General features: G+C 41.3%; 1 protein-coding gene across 7 annotated transcripts in view; it reads right to left on the bottom strand.

Annotated features, from left to right (window-relative positions):
• Positions 1–1,081: 1,081 nt before the first annotated feature.
• Positions 1,082–19,442, bottom strand: part of LOC139753918 (uncharacterized) — a 74,327-nt gene continuing 55,966 nt past the window's right edge. For all 7 annotated transcript variants that reach the window (XM_071670895.1, XM_071670887.1, XM_071670879.1 and 4 more), the window contains 2 exons: positions 16,729–16,894; positions 1,082–5,493 (listed from right to left, as the gene is read on the bottom strand). In XM_071670895.1, coding sequence (XP_071526996.1) covers positions 5,296–5,493; positions 16,729–16,894 — 364 coding nt within the window. In that variant the 3' untranslated portion in view covers positions 1,082–5,295. The remainder of the gene's footprint in view (positions 5,494–16,728; positions 16,895–19,442) is intronic.

Here is a 19,442-nt window from a genome sequence, read left to right as displayed (position 1 = left end):
CTAAACATGTACGGGAGTGAATGGCATGCACAGGATAGAGTGAATTGAAACGATACGGTATACAGGGGGTTAATATGCCATCACTGGACTGAACTAGAGCCTGGTTATGGATGGGAAGTTGTGGTTTCAGTGCATTACACTGAATGGATGTGAGAGGATGTGGCTTTTTCTTTGTCTGTTCCTCGTGCTATCTCACTAATGTGGGAAAAGGTTATAAGTGTGAAAATATCCCTTGAGGCTTGGCTGTGGATGGTAGTCTCTCCATATGCATGACAGGTAAAGAGTGGGACATTCACAAGGGTGAGAGATGCAGATGGGATAAAATAAATTACAGCATTGTGGTATACAGGGGCAATATGCTGAACCAGGGCATGTGAAACAGTCAGTAGACACCACAAAATGGCCTGTGGTTTGGAGGCACTGGTTTTGGTATTTTATGTGTGACAGCTAGAATGGACATGAGTGAGTGAGGATGCTGGTCTTCTGTTCCTAATGCTATCCTGTCAAATTGGACTGTACACTACTGCTATAATTGAACTAAGCATCTTATGAAATTTGCTTAAAGAAACTTTGGTCACATCTGATGAACAAAGTTAGGGTGCACAGTAAATTGTTGTACTGAAGACATTATATTGTAGTACTTAAGGATTTAATTTGTCATACTCATAGATTAAGTAGTCATACTAAGAAGTATAGTGCTTGCAGTATCAAGAGGTAAATGTTAAGGATGTGTATGAGTGAGCTGAGAGGATGTATATGCCCAACACAAACTTTGTAAAGAAAAACTCCACAAATGGATATAAGTAATGCCACAATCGTCAACAGTGAGTCATTTTCAACAACTTAACTGTACTTCAGAGCAAATATACTACTGCAATCGTGCTTGAAAATCCATTAAACTCTTCAAAACACAAAGCTGTATACAAAATTTTCATATTTTTTCGAGATACACACTGTATCTTATTGTGGCAAAGAAAACACTATAGCTCTATTCAACCCTGCAAGTCCCTTGAATGATACTGAACAAAATTTGGAGGAATAAGACACAAATAGCAGTATTGTACATTAAAAGAAGTTGAAGTCATTTTAATAATTTATTTCCTTAAGAAATTCCTGATCTTTTAAACTTAATACATGCTTTAAAATATTTTGTATCTTCCAGTTATAAAGTTGCCTGCTATTACTTTCATCATCCACACAGTCATAACTATTCTCTTCCATAGCTTGTTTTCATGATCACCACCACCAGCATTCTTACTGTTGTCAATGCTGAACCCCTATCAGTCCTTATTACATAGCTCGTGTATGAATATAAGCAGAGGTGGCCTTTCTTTGTGTTACATACATATATGTATAACATTTATCTATTTTTTTTTCATTTTTTTTTTTACTTTGTCACTGTCTCCTGCGTTAGCGAGGTAGTGCAATGAAACACACGAAAGAATGGCCCAACACACCCACATACACATGTATATACATACAAGTCCACACACCCAAATATACATACCTATACATCTCAACATATCCATATATATACACACACACAGACATATACATATATACACATGTACATAATTCATAGTCTGCCTTTATTCATTCCCATCGCCACCCCACCACACATGAAATAACATGTGCACGAGGTAGCGCTAGGAAAAGACAACAAAGGCCACATTCGTTCACACTCAGTCTCTAGCTGTCATGTATAATGCACCGAAACCACAGCTCCCTTTCCACATCCAGGCTCCACAGAGTTTCCATGGTTTACCCCAGACACTTCACATGCCCTGGTTCAATCCATTGACAGCACGTCGACCCCAGTATACCACATCGTTCCAATTCACTCTATTCCTTGCACGCCTTTCACCTTCCTGCATGTTCAGGCCCTGATCACTCAAAATCTTTTTCACTCCAGCTTTCCACCTCCAATTTGGTCTCCCACTTCTCCTCGTTCCTTCCATCTCTGACACATATATCCTCTTGGTCAATCTTTCCTCACTCATTCTCTCCATGTGACCAAACCATTTTAAAACACCCTCTTCTGCTCTCACAACCACACTCTTTTTGTCACCACACATCCCTCTTACCCTATTATTACTTACTCGATCAAACCACCTCACACCACATATTGTCCTCAAACGTCTCATTTCCAGCACATCCACCCTCCTGCGCACAACTCTATCTATAGCCCACGCCTCACAACCATATAACACTGTTGGAAGCACTATTCCTTCAAACATACCCATTTTTGCTTTTGCAGATAATGTTCTTGACTTCCACGCATTCTCCAATGCTCCCAGAACCTTCGCCCCCTCCCCCACCCTATGATTCACTTCTGCTTCTATGGTTCCATCTGCTGCCAAATCCACTCCCAGATATCTGAAACACTTCACTTCCTCCAGTTTTTCTCCATTCAAAGTTACCTCCCAACTGACTTGTCCCTCAACCCTACTGTACCTAATAACCTTGCTCTTATTCACATTTACTCTCAGCTTTCTTCTTTCACACACTTTACCAAACTCAGTCACCAACTTCTGCAGTTTCTCACATGAATCAGCCACCAGTGCTGTATCATCAGCGAACAACTGACTCACTTCCCAAGCTCTCTCATCCACAACAGATTGTATACTTGCCCCTCTTTCCAAAACTCTTGCATTCACCTCCCTAACAACCCCATCCATAAACAAATTAAACAACCATGGAGACATCACACACCCTTGCGGCAAACCAACATTCACTGAGAACCAATCACTTTCCTCTCTTCCTACATGTACACATGCCTAACATCCTCGATAAAAACTTTTCACATATATATATATATATCCCTGGGGATAGGGGAGAAAGAATACTTCATATCTATTCCCTGCATATCATAGAAGGTGACTAAAAGGGGCAGGTGCGAGGGGCTGGAAATCCTCCCCTGCAGTTTTTCTTTTCCAAAATGAGAAAGAGAGAAGGGGGCCATATGAGATTTCCCTCTAAGGCTTAATCATCTGTTCAGGAATGCTACCTCATAACATGGGAAATGGTGAATATGTATGAAAAAAATATACATACGCAGCCATATACATATATCCACAAGTACATATTCATACTCACTTGCCCTTATCCAATCTTGGCACCACCCCATCCCGCAGAAAATAGCACTGCCAGGAAAATAGACAAAAAAGACAACATTTGTTCACACTCAGTCCCTAGCTGTCACGTGTAATGCATCAAAATCACAACTCCTTATTGACATCCAAGCCCCATAGACCTTTCTATGATTTACCCCAGACATTTCACATGCCCTGGTTCAGCCCACTGAAAGCACATCAACCCTGGTATACCACATCATTCCAATGCACTCTATTCCTTGCACACCTCTCACCCTCCTGCAAGTTCAGGCCCCAATCCCTCAAAATCTTTTTCATTCCATCCTTCCACCTCCAATTTGGTCTCCCGCTTTTCCTTCCTTCCACTTCTGACACATATAACCTCTTTATCAACCTTTCCTCACCGATTCTCTCCATATGTCCAAACCATTTCAACACACCCTCTACTGCTCTCTCGACCATAATCTTTTTGTTAAACACCTCTCTTACCCTTTCATTACTTACTTAATCAAACCATCTCACACCTACATATTGTCTTCAAACATTTCATTTCCAACACATCCATCCTCCTCCATACAACCCTATCTATAGCCCATGCCTCACAACCATATAATATTGTTGGAACTACTCTTCTTTAAAACACACTTGTGCACCAAAACTGCAGACACACACTCATGACCAGGTGCATGAGCACCAATAATCACCCATCTCTTCATCCACTTTGTTTTACCCACATCAATCGAGAATTTACTTCCTTCCACTCTTATCACACACACCCACAACTCCTGCTTTAGGAGTAGTGCTACTTCTTCCTTAGCTCTTGTCTTCTCACCAACCCCTGGCTTCACTCACAAGACTTTTCCAAACCATTCTTCCCCTTTGCCCTTGAGCTTTCTTTCACTCAGAGCCAGAACATCCAGGTTTCTTACCTCAAACATAATACCTATCTCTCCTTTCTTCTTCTTTCTTTTCTTTCAAACTATTCGCCATTTCCCGCATTAGCAAGGTAGCGTTTAGAACAGAGGACTGGGCCTCTGAGGGAATATCCTCACCTGGCCCCCTTCTCTGTTCCTTCTTTTGGAAAATTAAAAACGAGAGGGGAGGATTTCCAGCCCCCTGCTCCCTCCCATTTTAGTCGCCTTCTACGACACGCAGGAATAAATGGGAAGTATTCCTTCTCCCACACACATTTACAGCCCAATCTAAGCCTTCCTCTTTCCTCTTTTAAAAATTCGAAATACAAGAAGGGGAGGGTTTCCAGCCCCCCACTCCTGCCCCCTTTAGCTGCCTTTTACGACACATGGGGAATACTTGGGAAGTATTCTTTCTCCCCTATGTGTGTGTGTGTGTGGTTTTGGTCTGCTGTGTATGTATATGTACATATGTACATACATATATCTATAAGAACCAAGACATATCTACATGTATGTGTATATATGTACATATATGGTTATGTTTGAGGACAATGTGTGGTGTGAGGTGGTTTGATCGAGTAAGTAACGTAAGGGTAAGAGAGATGTGTGGAAATAAAAAGAGCGTGGTTGAGAGAGCAGAAGAGGGTGTTTTGAAATGGTTTGGTCACATGGAGAGAATGAGTGAGGAAAGATTGACCAAGAGGATATATGTGTCGGAGGTGGAGGGAACGAGGAGAAGAGGGAGACCAAATTGGAGGTGGAAAGATGGAGTGAAAAAGATTTTGTGTGATCGGGGCCTGATCATGCAGGAGGGTGAAAGGAGGGCAAGGAATAGAGTGAATTGGAGCGATGTGGTATACCGGGGTTGACGTGCTGTCAGTGGATTGAATCAAGGCATGTGAAGCGTCTGGGGTAAACCATGGAAAGCTGTGTAGGTATGTATATTTGCGTGTGTGGACGTATGTATATACATGTGTATGGGGGTGGGTTGGGCCATTTCTTTCGTCTGTTTCCTTGCGCTACCTCGCAAACGCGGGAGACAGCGACAAAGAAAAAAAAAAAAAAAAATATGGTTATGTGAGTGAATGTTTCCAGGTGCTACACTGCTAATGAGGGAAATGGCAATCAAGTATAATGAAATAAAGAATAAATAAATAGTTCCTTAACAAATCTTAATTATCATTTTCTTGATTGTCAGCCACTCTTGAGTCATCTTCAAATTCCTTTCCATATTTTCAATCTCTACCTTATTAAAGTCATAACAGTTATGAGCCTATTGTAGTATTTCTTTATGTTTCATTGTCTAGATCAACCTCTTCATCATTACGATTGCCATCTTCATAATTTTGACTTTCGTCATCCTCTTCCTTCTTTTCATTAACATCACTGTCATGGCTTTCTCCATCTTCTCCACAGTCCTCCTGATCATTGGAGAGCATGTTGTCATGATCATCTGCATCATCTTCAGTCTTCTTGTCCATAAACAGCTTTAAAGAAAGAACAAAGATATCAAAGTCTTTCACACATATATCAAAGACCAATTCGAAAATACAGTACTTTTCACAAGAAAGAGAGAGAAGGAGAAATGAATAGTATTACATAAAATACACACACAACATTCACTTCCTGCACCACAATTATCATCACAAAAGCCACAAACACAATAAATGCCTTTGGAACACCTATTGGGACCTATTTTAGGCAAGAAAAAGAATTCCTCAGCATCCTATTCACACAATTCACTTGCTTCACTCTAACTATGCCTTACCTGCTTCGTCACCCACTATTTGAAAAGGAAACATAAACTTCAAACCAAGCAAAGCAGATCACTGAAAATGATAACCAGATGCTTTGTTACCACAAAAATTCAAAACCTACAAAAAAACAAAAATATCCCAAAGAAAATCCCACCTCAAGATGAACAGCACCCAATGCTATGCACTAACCCCCTCCCACTCGTGGTATTCGGTATCCATCTACTAATCTCTATGCACAAACAAAAAGCTCTCTCCCATCTCATACTTCATTGACCTATACTCAAAGATCTGCCCATCTCCAGGAATCACTAATCTAACAAATGTATTCACATCATACTGACTTTACAAGAACTAAACAAATGCCCCCTATGCACAAGACATTCAACCATCTGAAACTACTCTCAAAACAAGTATGAATCACTTTCTTGGCTATACTCTGCACATCTCTTTATCATTACAAACTCCCTGAAAGTATACAGAACTTCCTTCATCAACTTGCTACAAAGTGCAGGAGACAAGGGGAGATTATAATCTATCTATATGCAACCTTGCCTTTGTGCACCACTGCATGTTATTAGAATACAGGAAATACGATACTCCTGATGGAAAGGGTGACCATGTAGTGCTTGTTTTTGAATATATGTTAGTCGAGGAAGAAAGAGGGCTACAAGAACAAAAGAGAGAGTAAAGTCACAGCAACTACATGCAACTGATCAAGTTCATTGAGAGTAATCATCAGGAGAGGGATTTCTAAAATAAGAATATGGACTAGTGCTAAAGAAGGGTCTGTGAAATCTACATTGAAGGGAACAGAACATGGATACCTCTGATGGCCAGGAGAGAAGGAGAATCAAAATGGAAAGATATAGAGTTCTATGAGAAATGCCATAAAGCATGAGAACTCGGATGTAATACGGAGTTATAAAAAACACTGCAGCCAGCCAGCACAAGAAAGATACAGGACAGCATGGAATGAATACTGCAAAGTAAGGAGGGAGGAGCAGAGAGATTCTGAAAAAAGCACTGTAGATTAAGCTAAAGACGCTATAAACCTTTTACATAAGTTCATCAGGAACAAACTCTTGGTGAAAGAACAACTAATCAGGCTATGAAATTTGGAGGGAAGAATTCTTGAAGATGACGAAGAAAATATGTATAAAGTTGAATGATAGGCTTAAAGTGCTTGCACTGAGCATGATTAATAGTGCACAAGCATTACCAAGGTGGGAGGGAGATGAAGTCTTGGCATGTATACTAATCGATGGGAATGACACAATCAGGCTATTCAAAGGCTATTCAACAACTTGACCCATATAAACCCATGGTCCTGATGAAGTGTCCTCACATGAGATGAAAAACTTTGCATAGGCACTTGCTAGACTGCAAGAATGTTCTTCAATAAGTCTATCAGTGGAAGGTATAGTTCCAAAAGGAGTAGAAGTGGGCAGATGTTGTGCCTATACTCAATTAAGAAGATTTGGAAACCCACAAAATCCACCTTCTTTTGCCACTTGATAATTCCTTTTCTTTGCAGTAATTCGACTCTTCTAGAAGCTGAAATTCAGATAACATTAGCCATATTTAAATATGCTGCTGATGATGAATCAACCAAACTTACATATAAGGGTGAGTGCATGGACTGAGATTGGAGTGAGCTACCCAGGCTTGCTGGGACTGGTATCTCACTGCAGCCAAAGGCATTCTTCTAATTTCACAATATATTGCTATTATATGCTATTATATGGGAGGGTATTGATTGAGAGGGTGAAGGCATGTACAGAGCATCAGATTGGGGAAGAGCAGTGTGGTTTCAGAAGTGGTAGAGGATGTGTGGATCAGGTGTTTGCTTTGAAGAATGTATGCGAGAAATACTTAGAAAAACAAATGGATTTGTATGTAGCATTTATGGATCTGGAGAAGGCATATGATAGAGTTGATAGAGATGCTCTGTGGAAGGTATTAAGAATATATGGTGTGGGAGGCAAGTTGTTAGAAGCAGTGAAAAGTTTTTATCGAGGATGTAAGGCATGTGTACGTGTAGGAAGAGAGGAAAGTGATTGGTTCTCAGTGAATGTAGGTTTGCGGCAGGGGTGTGTGATGTCTCCATGGTTGTTTAATTTGTTTATGGATGGGGTTGTTAGGGAGGTGAATGCAAGACTTTTGGAAAGAGGGGCAAGTATGCAGTCTGTTATGGATGAGAGAGCTTGGGAAGTGCGTCACTTGTTGTTCGCTGATGATACAGCGCTGGTGGCTGATTCATGTAAGAAACTGCGGAAGCTGGTGACGTGAGTTTGGTAAAGTGTGTGAAAGAAGAAAGTTAAGAGTAAATGTGAATAAGAGAAAGGTTATTAGGTACAGTAGGGTGGAGGGTCAAGTCAATTGGGAGGTAAGTTTGAATGGAGAAAAGCTGGAGGAAGTGAAGTGTTTTAGATATCTGGGAGTGGATCTGGCAGCAGATAGAACCATGGAAGCGGAAGTGAATCATAGGGTGGGGGAGGGGGCGAAAATTCTGGGAGCCTTGAAGAATGTTTGGAAGTCGAGAACATTATCTCGGAAAGCAAAAATGGGTATGTTTGAAGGAATAGGGGTTCCAACAAAGTTGTATGGTTGCGAGGCGTGGGCTATGGATAGAGTTGTGCGCAGGAGGATGTGCTGGAAATGAGATGTTTGAGGACAATATGTGGTGTGAGGTGGTTTGATCGAGTAAGTAATGTAAGGGTGAGAGAGATTTGTGGAAATAAAAAGAGTGTGGTTGAGAGAGCAGAAGAGGGTGTTTTGAAATGGTTTGGTCACATGGAGAGAATGAGTGGGGAAAGATTGACCAAAAGGATATATGTGTCAGAGGTGGAGGGAACAAGGAGAAGTGGGAGACCAAATTGGAGGTGGAAAGATGGAGTGAAAAAGATTTTGAGTGATCGGGGCCTGAACATGCAGGAGGATGAAAGGCGTGCAAGGAATAGAGTGAATTGGAACGATGTGGTATACCGGGGTTGACGTGCTGTCAATGGATTGAACCAGGGCATGTGAAGCGTCTGGGGTAAACCATGCAAAGTGTGTGGGGCCTGGATGTGGAAAGGGAGCTGTGGTTTCGGTGCATTATTACATGAGAGCTAGAGACTGAGTGTGAATGAATGGGGCCTTTGGTGTTTTTCCTAGCGCTACCTCGCACACATGAGGGGGGAGGGGGTTGTTATTCCATGTGTGGCGAGGTGGCGATGGGAACAAATAAAGGCAGACAGTATGAATTATGTACATGTGTATATATGTATATGTCTGTGTGTTTATATATATGTGTACATTGAGATGTATAGGTATGTATATTGTGCATGGGTGGACATGTATGTATATACATGTGTATGTGGGCGGGTTGGGCCATTCTTTCGTCTGTTTCCCTGCGCTACCTCGCTAATGCGGGAGACAGTGACAAAGCAAAATAATAATTATAATAAAAAAATTGCTATTTTGTCTATTCACTGATAACTTGGGGTTTCTATGGCAAAAACAAGTGATCTGAGACTCCCTGCCAAGTATGGTACTGAGAAAACAAGAGAAAAATATAGTTTATAAACTGGAGATGGGATGAAGTTGCTGGACCAAAAACATGCTGGTGTCTGTTTGGATAGTCTGTAAGAAGTTTAAAATCAGCAATATGTCAGGAAACTTGATGAACTAGGAGAAATGAAATATAAGGGAAAAATAACTGAAAGCCCGTGAAACAGACAGTAGTGCGTAAAAGGTATTAGAAGGAAAAGGCAAGTGGTGTCCCAAAACAAGTCTGCAGCTGAATGTTTAAGTGTACATTTCAATAAGGAAGGTTTTATGTCAGCACTGGGTGACTTAAAAAATTCAGAAGTCAGCACTTTCTAACAAAAACTTTTGTCTTTGATAAATGACAATGGAATCAGTTATATAAAGGTGATGAGACTAGTCTCTATAGGAAGGCAGTGCCATAAAATACTCAGGCTGCCAGGAGTGAGGCTCGTACTAAAGGCAAATGAGCAAGGATTGACTTTAAACACTTGTGCAAGCAAATAATGATGGGCCTCATCATCTGAAACCCACGGTTGTTGGCAAGGCTTATAAACGTCATGCAAGTAAAAATACCTAGTTTACTAAGGGGCCTGTTTTACAGCAGATTTCAAAGCAATTTGTTCCTTGAATGAAAAGCATTAAGAAAATACTAAACATCTACCAAAGAATGTTAGGGCACTGCTCTTGCTAGACAGTGCCCCTGCTCATCCTTTAAAAGAGAAACTCATCAGTTGAGAAGACAAAATAAACTATATTTTTGCCATCAAAAACTACAACTCTAACACAACCTATGGACAAAGGTGTCACTGAGACTTGTAAGAGGCATTGACAATGGAAGAAAAATGTGTTTAGTTTTGACTGAAAAGAGTTGTGATGAAGTGAGTGATACAAAGAGGGTAAACTCTTTGGAAAACACAAAAGATAACAATCTAAGGAATACTGTATTCACCTAAACAGGAAGTTGAACAAATATGAAGGTTCACTCTACACAGCTTGGAAAAAACTTCTGGAAGACACTGATGTAGATGTTGATTCAAAGAGTTTTATGCAAGAGCAGTGAGAAAGAAGGGAGAAAAATGCTGTGGAATGGTAGTGGTGATAAAGAGGAAACTGGCTACCACCATCAAACAGAAGAGGATATAGCAGTGAATGTTTCAGGCATGAGTGACCTATTTATATATTGAGGCAGGAAATGGCGAATAGTATGAAAAAAAAAAAAAAATATATATATATATGTATATTCCCTGCGTGTCATAGAAGGCGACTAAAAGGGAAGGGAGCGGGGGAGCTGGAAATCCTCCCTCGTTTTTTTTTTTTTTTTTAGTTTTCCAAAAGAAGGAACAGAGAAGGGGGCCAGGTGAGGATATTCCGTCAAAGGCCCAGTCCTCTGTTCTTAACGCTACCTCGCTATTGCGGGAAATGGCGAATAGTATGGAAATATATATGTATGTATGTATGTATATATATATATATATATATATATATATATATATATATATATATATATATATATATATATATATATATTTTTTTTTTGCTTTGTCGCTGTCTCCCGCGTTTGCGAGGTAGCGCAAGGAAACAGACGAAAGAAATGACCCAACCCACCCCCATACACATGTATATACATACGTCCACACACGCAAATATACATACCTACACATCTTTCCATGGTTTACCCCAGACGCTTCACATGCCCTGATTCAATCCACTGACAGCACGTCAACCCCGGTATACCACATCGCTCCAATTCACTCTATTCCTTGCCCTCCTTTCACCCTCCTGCATGTTCAGGCCCCGATCACACAAAATCTTTTTCACTCCATCTTTCCACCTCCAATTTGGTCTCCCTCTTCTCCTCGTTCCCTCCATCTCCGACACATATATCCTCTTGGTCAATCTTTCCTCACTCATTCTCTCCATGTGCCCAAACCATTTCAAAACACCCTCTTCTGCTCTCTCAACCATGCTCTTTTTATTTCCACACATCTCTCTTACCCTTACGTTACTTACTCGATCAAACCACCTCACACCACACATTGTCCTCAAACATCTCATTTCCAGCACATCCATCCTCCTGCGCACCACTCTATCCATAACCCACGCCTCGCAACCATACAACATTGTTGGGACCACTATTCCTTCAAACATACCCATTTTTGCTTTCCGAGATAATGTTCTCGACTTCCACACATTCTTCAAGGCTCCCAGAATTTTCGCCCCCTCCCCCATCCTATGATCCACTTCCGCTTCCATGGTTCCATCCGCTGCCAGATCCACTCCCAGATATCTAAAACACTTCACCTCCTCCAGTTTTTCTCCATTCAAACTCCCCTCCCAATTGACTTGACCCTCAACCCTACTGTACCTAATAACCTTGCTCTTATTCACATTTACTCTTAACTTTCTTCTTTCACACACTCTACCAAACTCAGTCACCAGCTTCTGCAGTTTCTCACATGAATCAGCCACCAGCGCTGTATCATCAGCGAACAACAACTGACTCACTTCCCAAGCTCTCTCATCCTCAACAGACTTCATACTTGCCCCTCTTTCCAAAACTCTTGCATTCACCTCCCTAACAACCCCATCCATAAACAAATTAAACAATCATGGAGACATCACACACCCCTGCCGCAAACCTACATTCACTGAGAACCAATCACTTTCCTCTCTTCCTACACGTACACATGCCTTACATCCTCGATAAAAACTTTTCACTGCTTCTAACAACTTTCCTCCCACACCATATATTCTTAATACCTTCCACAGAGCATCTCTATCAACTCTATCATATGCCTTCTCCAGATCCATAAATGCTACATACAAATCCATTTGCTTTTCTAAGTATTTCTCACATACATTCTTCAAAGCAAACACCTGATCCACACATCCTCTACCACTTCTGAAACCACACTGCTCTTCCCCAATCTGATGCTCTGTACATGCCTTCACCCTCTCAATCAATACCGTCCCATATAATTTACCATGGAATACTCAACAAACTTATACCTCTGTAATTTGAGCACTCACTCTTATCCCCTTTGCCTTTGTACAATGGCACTATGCACGCATTCCGCCAATCCTCAGGCACCTCACCATGAGTCATACATACATTAAATAACCTTAGAAACCAGTCAACAATACAGTTACCCCCTTTTTTAATAAATTCCACTGCAATACCATCCAAACCTGCTGCCTTGCCGGCTTTCATCTTCCGCAAAGCTTTTACTACCTCTTCTCTGTTTACCAAATCATTTTCCCTAACCCTCTCACTTTGCACACCACCTCGACCAAAACACCCTTTATCTGCCACTCTATCATCAAACACATTCAACAAACCTTCAAAATACTCACTCCATCTCCTTCTCACATCACCACTACTTGTTATCACCTCCCCATTTGCGCCCTTCACTGAAGTTCCCATTTGCTCCCTGGTTTAAAAAGCGAGATATACATAAGTATACGTATGTAAGTAGGAGAGATGGCCAGAGAGCGTTATTGGATTACGTGTTAATTGACAGGCGCGCGAAAGAGAGACTTTTGGATGTTAATGTGCTGAGAGGTGCAACTGGAGGGATGTCTGATCATTATCTTGTGGAGGCTAAGGTGAAGATTTGTATGGGTTTTCAGAAAAGAAGAGTGAATGTTGGGGTGAAGAGGGTGGTGAGAGTAAGTGAGCTTGGGAAGGAGACTTGTGTGAGGAAGTACCAGGAGAGACTGAGTACAGAATGGAAAAAGGTGAGAAGAATGGAAGTAAGGGGAGTGGGGGAGGAATGGGATGTATTTAGGGAATCAGTGATGGATTGCGCAAAAGATGCTTGTGGCATGAGAAGAGTGGGAGGTGGGTTGATTAGAAAGGGTAGTGAGTGGTGGGATGAAGAAGTAAGATTATTAGTGAAAGAGAAGAGAGAGGCATTTGGACGATTTTTGCAGGGAAAAAATGCAATTGAGTGGGAGATGTATAAAAGAAAGAGACAGGAGGTCAAGAGAAAGGTGCAAGAGGTGAAAAAGAGGGCAAATGAGAGTTGGGGTGAGAGAGTATCATTAAATTTTAGGGAGAATAAAAGATGTTCTGGAAGGAGGTAAATAAAGTGCGTAAGACAAGGGAGCAAATGGGAACTTCAGTGAAGGGCACCAATGGGGAGGTGATAACAAGTAGTGGTAATGTGAGAAGGAGATGGAGTGAGTATTTTGAAGGTTTGTTGAATGTGTTTGATGATAGAGTGGCAGATATAGGGTGTTTTGGTCGAGGTGGTGTGCAAAGTGAGAGGGTTAGGGAAAATGATTTGGTAAACAGAGAAGAGGTAGTAAAAGCTTTGCGGAAGATGAAAACCGGCAAGGCAGCAGGTTTGGATGATATTGCAGTGGAATTTATTAAAAAAGGGGGTGACTGTATAATTGACTGGTTGGTAAGGTTATTTAATGTATGTATGACTCATGGTGAGGTGCCTGAGGATTGGCGGAATGCGTGCATAGTGCCATTGTACAAAGGCAAAGGGGATAAGAGTGAGTGCTCAAATTACAGAGGTATAAGTTTGTTGAGTATTCCTGGTAAATTATATGGGAGGGTATTGACTGAGAGGGTGAAGGCATGTACAGAGCATCAGATTGGGGAAGAGCAGTGTGGTTTCATTAGTGGTAGAGGATGTGTGGATCAGGTGTTTGCTTTGAAGAATGTATGTGAGAAATACTTAGAAAAGCAAATGGATTTGTATGTAGCATTTATGGATCTGGAGAAGGCATATGATAGAGTTGATAGAGATGCTCTGTGGAAGGTACTAAGAATATATGGTGTGGGAGGCAAGTTGTTAGAAGCAGTGAAAAGTTTTTATCGAGGATGTAAGGCATGTGTACGTGTAGGAAGAGAGGAAAGTGATTGGTTCTCAGTGAATGTTGGTTTGCGGCAGGGGTGTGTGATGTCTCCATGGTTGTTTAATTTGTTTATGGATGGGGTTGTTAGGGAGGTGAATGCAAGAGTTTCGGAAAGAGGGGCAAGTATGAAGTCTGTTGGGGATGAGAGATTGGGAAGTGAGTCAGTTGTTGTTCGCTGATGATACAGCGCTGGTGGCCGATTCATGTGAGAAACTGCAGAAGCTGGTGACTGAATTTGGTAAAGTGTGTGAAAGAAGAAAGTTAAGAGTAAATGTGAATAAGAGCAAGGTTATTAGGTACAGTAGGGTTGAGGGTCAAGTCAATTGGGAGGTAAGTTTGAATGGAGAAAAACTGGAGGAAGTAAAGTGTTTTAGATATCTGGGAGTGGATCTGGCAGCAGATGGAACCATGGAAGTGGAAGTGAATCATAGGGTGGGGGAGGGTGCGAAAATCCTGGGAGCCTTGAAGAATGTGTGGAAGTCGAGAACATTATCTCCGAAAGCAAAAATGGGTATGTTTGAAGGAATAGTGGTTCCAACAATGTTGTATGGTTGCGAGGCGTGGGCTATGGATACAGTTGTGCGCAGGAGAATGGATGTGCTGGAAATGAGATGTTTGAGGACAATGTGTGGTGTGAGGTGGTTTGATCGAGTAAGTAACGTAAGGGTAAGAGAGATGTGTGGAAATAAAAAGAGTGTGGTTGAGAGAGCAGAAGAGGGTGTTTTGAAATGGTTTGGGCACATGGAGAGAATGAGTGAGGAAAGATTGACCAAGAGGATATATGTGTCGGAGGTGGAGGGAACGAGGAGAAGAGGGAGACCAAATTGGAGGTGGAATGATGGAGTGAAAAAGATTTTGTGTGATCGGGGCCTGAACATGCAGGAGGGTGAAAGGAGGGCAAGGAATAGAGTGAATTGGATCGATGTGGTATACCGGGGTTGACGTGCTGTCAGTGGATTGAATCAGGGCATGTGAAGCGTCTGGGGTAAACCATGGAAAGCTGTGTAGGTATGTATATTTGCGTGTGTGGACGTATGTATATACATGTGTATGGTGGTGGGTTGGGCCATTTCTTTCGTCTGTTTCCTTGCGCTACCTCGCAAACGCGGGAGACAGCGACAAAACTTCCTCAAAAGGATGGCCATGGCAACAGAGTCCCCATAACTAAAGAACTCGTGTCACTTCTTAGCCTTTATTGCCTCACCCTTAACAAGCAACTGGCATAAGACAACTTAAGTGCAAAGTTTGCAACGGCTCCTACCGAATGTTCCTAATGACTACTTCTATCTAATGTTCCTACCTACTACTTCTACCTAATGTTTCTACCTAATGATCCTGTCTAAATGTCCCTATTTACTACTTCAATCTACTTTTCCTTCCATTTTGCTAAAAGGCAGGGCTAGCGCATAGTGCTCACCGAATGAAAATCTAGACTTATGAAGTGATGAATTACTGTACATGGAGGGTGGTGAAAATGGAGTGAGAGCATCCCAGTTAATCTCAAAAATTAGGGAAAGTACTGACAACATCCTGGAATGCACTGATCATTACATTCATCAGAGGCACAAAATATTATGAAACTTCAAGAGAATGACAGAATGACAGTTATCCAAACGAAAATTCAAAAATTTTCTGAGTTTTCCCTTAACATAGCCTAGCTCCAATGGTTACTCCAAGAAGGCAGTTGTTGAGCCTTCCACCTCTGATAATGATGAAAGAAACTCACTAATAGTGTTCATTCCACAACAGTCCACACCTCAGACTCTGACCTAAGATAAGTTTCACCAAAATTCCTTGCCCAGTTGCTCTCAGCACACAGTGAATAAAGAATCACTTTCAAGTGTAAACAGTATCTTAGCACAAGTGCCTTTTAATGTTACTTGTACAATATGATACTTAAGAACTAATACACAACGAACAGTGCTCTGCACTCAGAACCACTGCCAACCATTTAAAAAAATACAGTATCATCTAATAGTGATCTGAAATCACATGCAAAGCAGGTTCTTTCTTAATTCTTACTTATCCACATGCTTAAAAGTTTCTCTTTCATATTTTGGCATCAGTATAGCCCCACATACTCTGAATTTTGGGGTTCGTGTGTGCATCTAAAATAGTAAGTTAAGTAGAATTTTACCTCTTCTGTAGTTGTGAAATGAATCTGAAAAAATATTCACTCGTTATTTATCATTCCGCTTCAGTAGACAAATACTACTACTACTTACCTCTGAATTTTTCTTACAAAACACAACTGCCTTTGAGTGTAGGAATCCCTTTACTTACTGCACAAATATGTAATGACAATAAGAGTATTCATTACCATGCGTCTCCAACAATTTCTGGTGGGGGAAAAATATCAATACGACTTACCTCTGAATTTTTCTTACAAAACACAACTGCCTTTGAGTGTAGGAATCCCTTTACTTACTGCACAAATATGTAATGACAATAAGAGTATATTCATTACCATGCGTCTCCAACAATTTCTGGTGGGGGAAAAATATATCATACAGATAAGACCACATATATCAAAACAAAACAAAAAATTTATACAGAATATACTTTTGCTTTTTTGGAAGGCAAGCTGGATACATTTTGTGCAAAAGGCCTCTTCATGGCAGCAGACTTTCTTGCAGTCACTTGGATATACTTCCCATTGATACGACGATTCTTAATAGCCAGAGCATCCTTGGCATCAATTGAATTGTCAAAGCATATATGACCCATTCTGAAAAAATATACGAGAGGTATATCTAGAACAAAAGTATGATAACAAAGTTTAGCAAGTGGGTTTGACAGAATGGTCTGAGTGTTTGTTTGAATAAGGAGGATCTAGAAAAAGTGGAGTGCTTTAGTACCCGGAAGAGAGCATGGCAGTGGATGAAACCATGGAGATTGAAATGAGTTATAAGGTGGAAAAGGGTGCTGAAGTCTTGGGGTGCCTTTAAGGAGCATGTAGGAGTCAGTGTCTGTAAAGGCAAAGATGGTTATATATGAAGATACAATAGTCCCAACAGTGTTGTCCTAAGGTAAGTCTTGTCTCCTAAATGCAAAAGAATGAAATACCTGAGGATGGTATGTGATGTGAGACAAGGGAATATGGGGGACCACTTCCCCTCCCTTAAACTATAAGGTAAATAATACACTTATTAATAATGATGACTTATGTATTTACAATTTTTCTGATCCTTTTAGTCCCTCAAAAGGAAAGGCAAGAGTTTTGGGAGGAGTTCAGTGGGTGTGTCAGCAGTTTTGGTGCAGAAGACTGGGTAATAGTGAAAGGCAATTTAGATGTGAAGGTAAGTAATGTGGCAGCTGAGGGAATAATTAGTGTGCATGGGGTGTTCAATGTTATGAATGTAAATGGTGAAGAGCTTGTGTATTTGTGTGCTGAAAAATGATTGGTGATGGGTAATACCTGGTTTAAAAAGAGATATACACAAGTCTTGCATTCACCTCCCTAACAACCTCATCCATAAACAAATTAAACAACCATGGAGACATCACACACCCCTGCCGCAAACCTACATTCACTGAGAACCAATCACTTTCCTCTCTTCCTACACGTACACATGCCTTACATCCTCAATAAAAACTTTTCATTGCTTCTAATAACTTGCCTCCCTCACCATATATTCTTAATACCTTCCACAGAGCATCTCTATCAACTCTATCATATGCCTTCTCCAGATCCATAAATGCTACATACAAATCCATTTGCTTTTCTAAGTATTTCTCACATACATTCTTCAAAGCAAACACCTGATCCGCACATCCTCTACCACTTCTGAAACCACACTGCTCTTCCCCAATCTGATGCTCTGTACATGCCTTCACCCTCTCAATCAATACCCTCCCATATAATTTACCAGGAATACTCAACAAACTTATATCTCTGTAATTTGAGCACTCAATTTTATCCTCTTTGCCTTTGTACAATGGCACTATGCAAGCATTTCGCCAATCCTCAGGCACCTCACCATGAATCATTTTTTTTTTTTTTTTTTTTTTTTTATACTTTGTCGCTGTCTCCCGCGTCTGCGAGGTAGCGCAAGGAAACAGACGAAAGAAATGGCCCAACCCCCCCCCATACACATGTACATACACATGTCCACACACGTGTATACATACCTACACAGCTTTCCATGGTCCACCCCAGACGCCTCACATGCCTTGATTCACTCCACTGACAGCACGTCAACCCCTGTATACCACATCGCTCCAATTCACTCTATTCCTTGCCCTCCTTACACCCTCCTGCATGTTCAGGCCCCGATCACACAAAATCTTTTTCACTCCATCTTTCCACCTCCAATTTGGTCTCCCTCTTCTCCTCGTTCCCTCCACCTCCGACACATATATCCTCTTGGTCAATCTTTCCTCACTCATTCTCTCCATGTGCCCAAACCATTTCAAAACACCCTCTTCTGCTCTCTCAACCACGCTCTTTTTATTTCCACACATCTCTCTTACCCTTACGTTACTTACTCGATCAAACCACCTCACACCACACATTGTCCTCAAACATCTCATTTCCAGCACATCCATCCTCCTGCGCACAACTCTATCCATAGCCCACGCCTCGCAACCATACAACATTGTTGGAACCACTATTCCTTCAAACATACCCATTTTTGCTTTCCGAGATAATGTTCTCGACTTCCACACATTTTTCAAGGCTCCCAAAATTTTCGCCCCCTCCCCCACCCTATGATCCACTTCCGCTTCCATGGTTCCATCCGCTGACAGATCCACTCCCAGATATCTAAAACACTTCACTTCCTCCAGTTTTTCTCCATTCAAACTTACCTCCCAATTGACTTGACCCTCAACCCTACTGTACCTAATAACCTTGCTCTTATTCACATTTACTCTTAACTTTCTTCTTCCACACACTTTACCAAACTCAGTCACCAGCTTCTGCAGTTTCTCACATGAATCAGCCACCAGCGCTGTATCATCAGCGAACAACAACTGACTCACTTCCCAGGCTCTCTCATCCCCAACAGACTTCATACTTGCCCCTCTTTCCAGGACTCTTGCATTTACCTCCCTAACAACCCCATCCATAAACAAATTAAACAACCATGGAGACATCACACACCCCTGCCGCAAACCTACATTCACTGAGAACCAATCACTTTCCTCTCTTCCTACACGTACACATGCCTTACATCCTCGATAAAAACTTTTCACTGCTTCTAACAACTTGCCTCCCACACCATATATTCTTAATACCTTCCACAGAGCATCTCTATCAACTCTATCATATGCCT

The sequence above is a fragment of the Panulirus ornatus genome, chromosome 2, assembly GCF_036320965.1.
Source record: "Panulirus ornatus isolate Po-2019 chromosome 2, ASM3632096v1, whole genome shotgun sequence".
NCBI classification, from domain to species: domain Eukaryota; kingdom Metazoa; phylum Arthropoda; class Malacostraca; order Decapoda; family Palinuridae; genus Panulirus; species Panulirus ornatus.
This window is presented reverse-complemented; position numbering and strand designations above follow the sequence as displayed.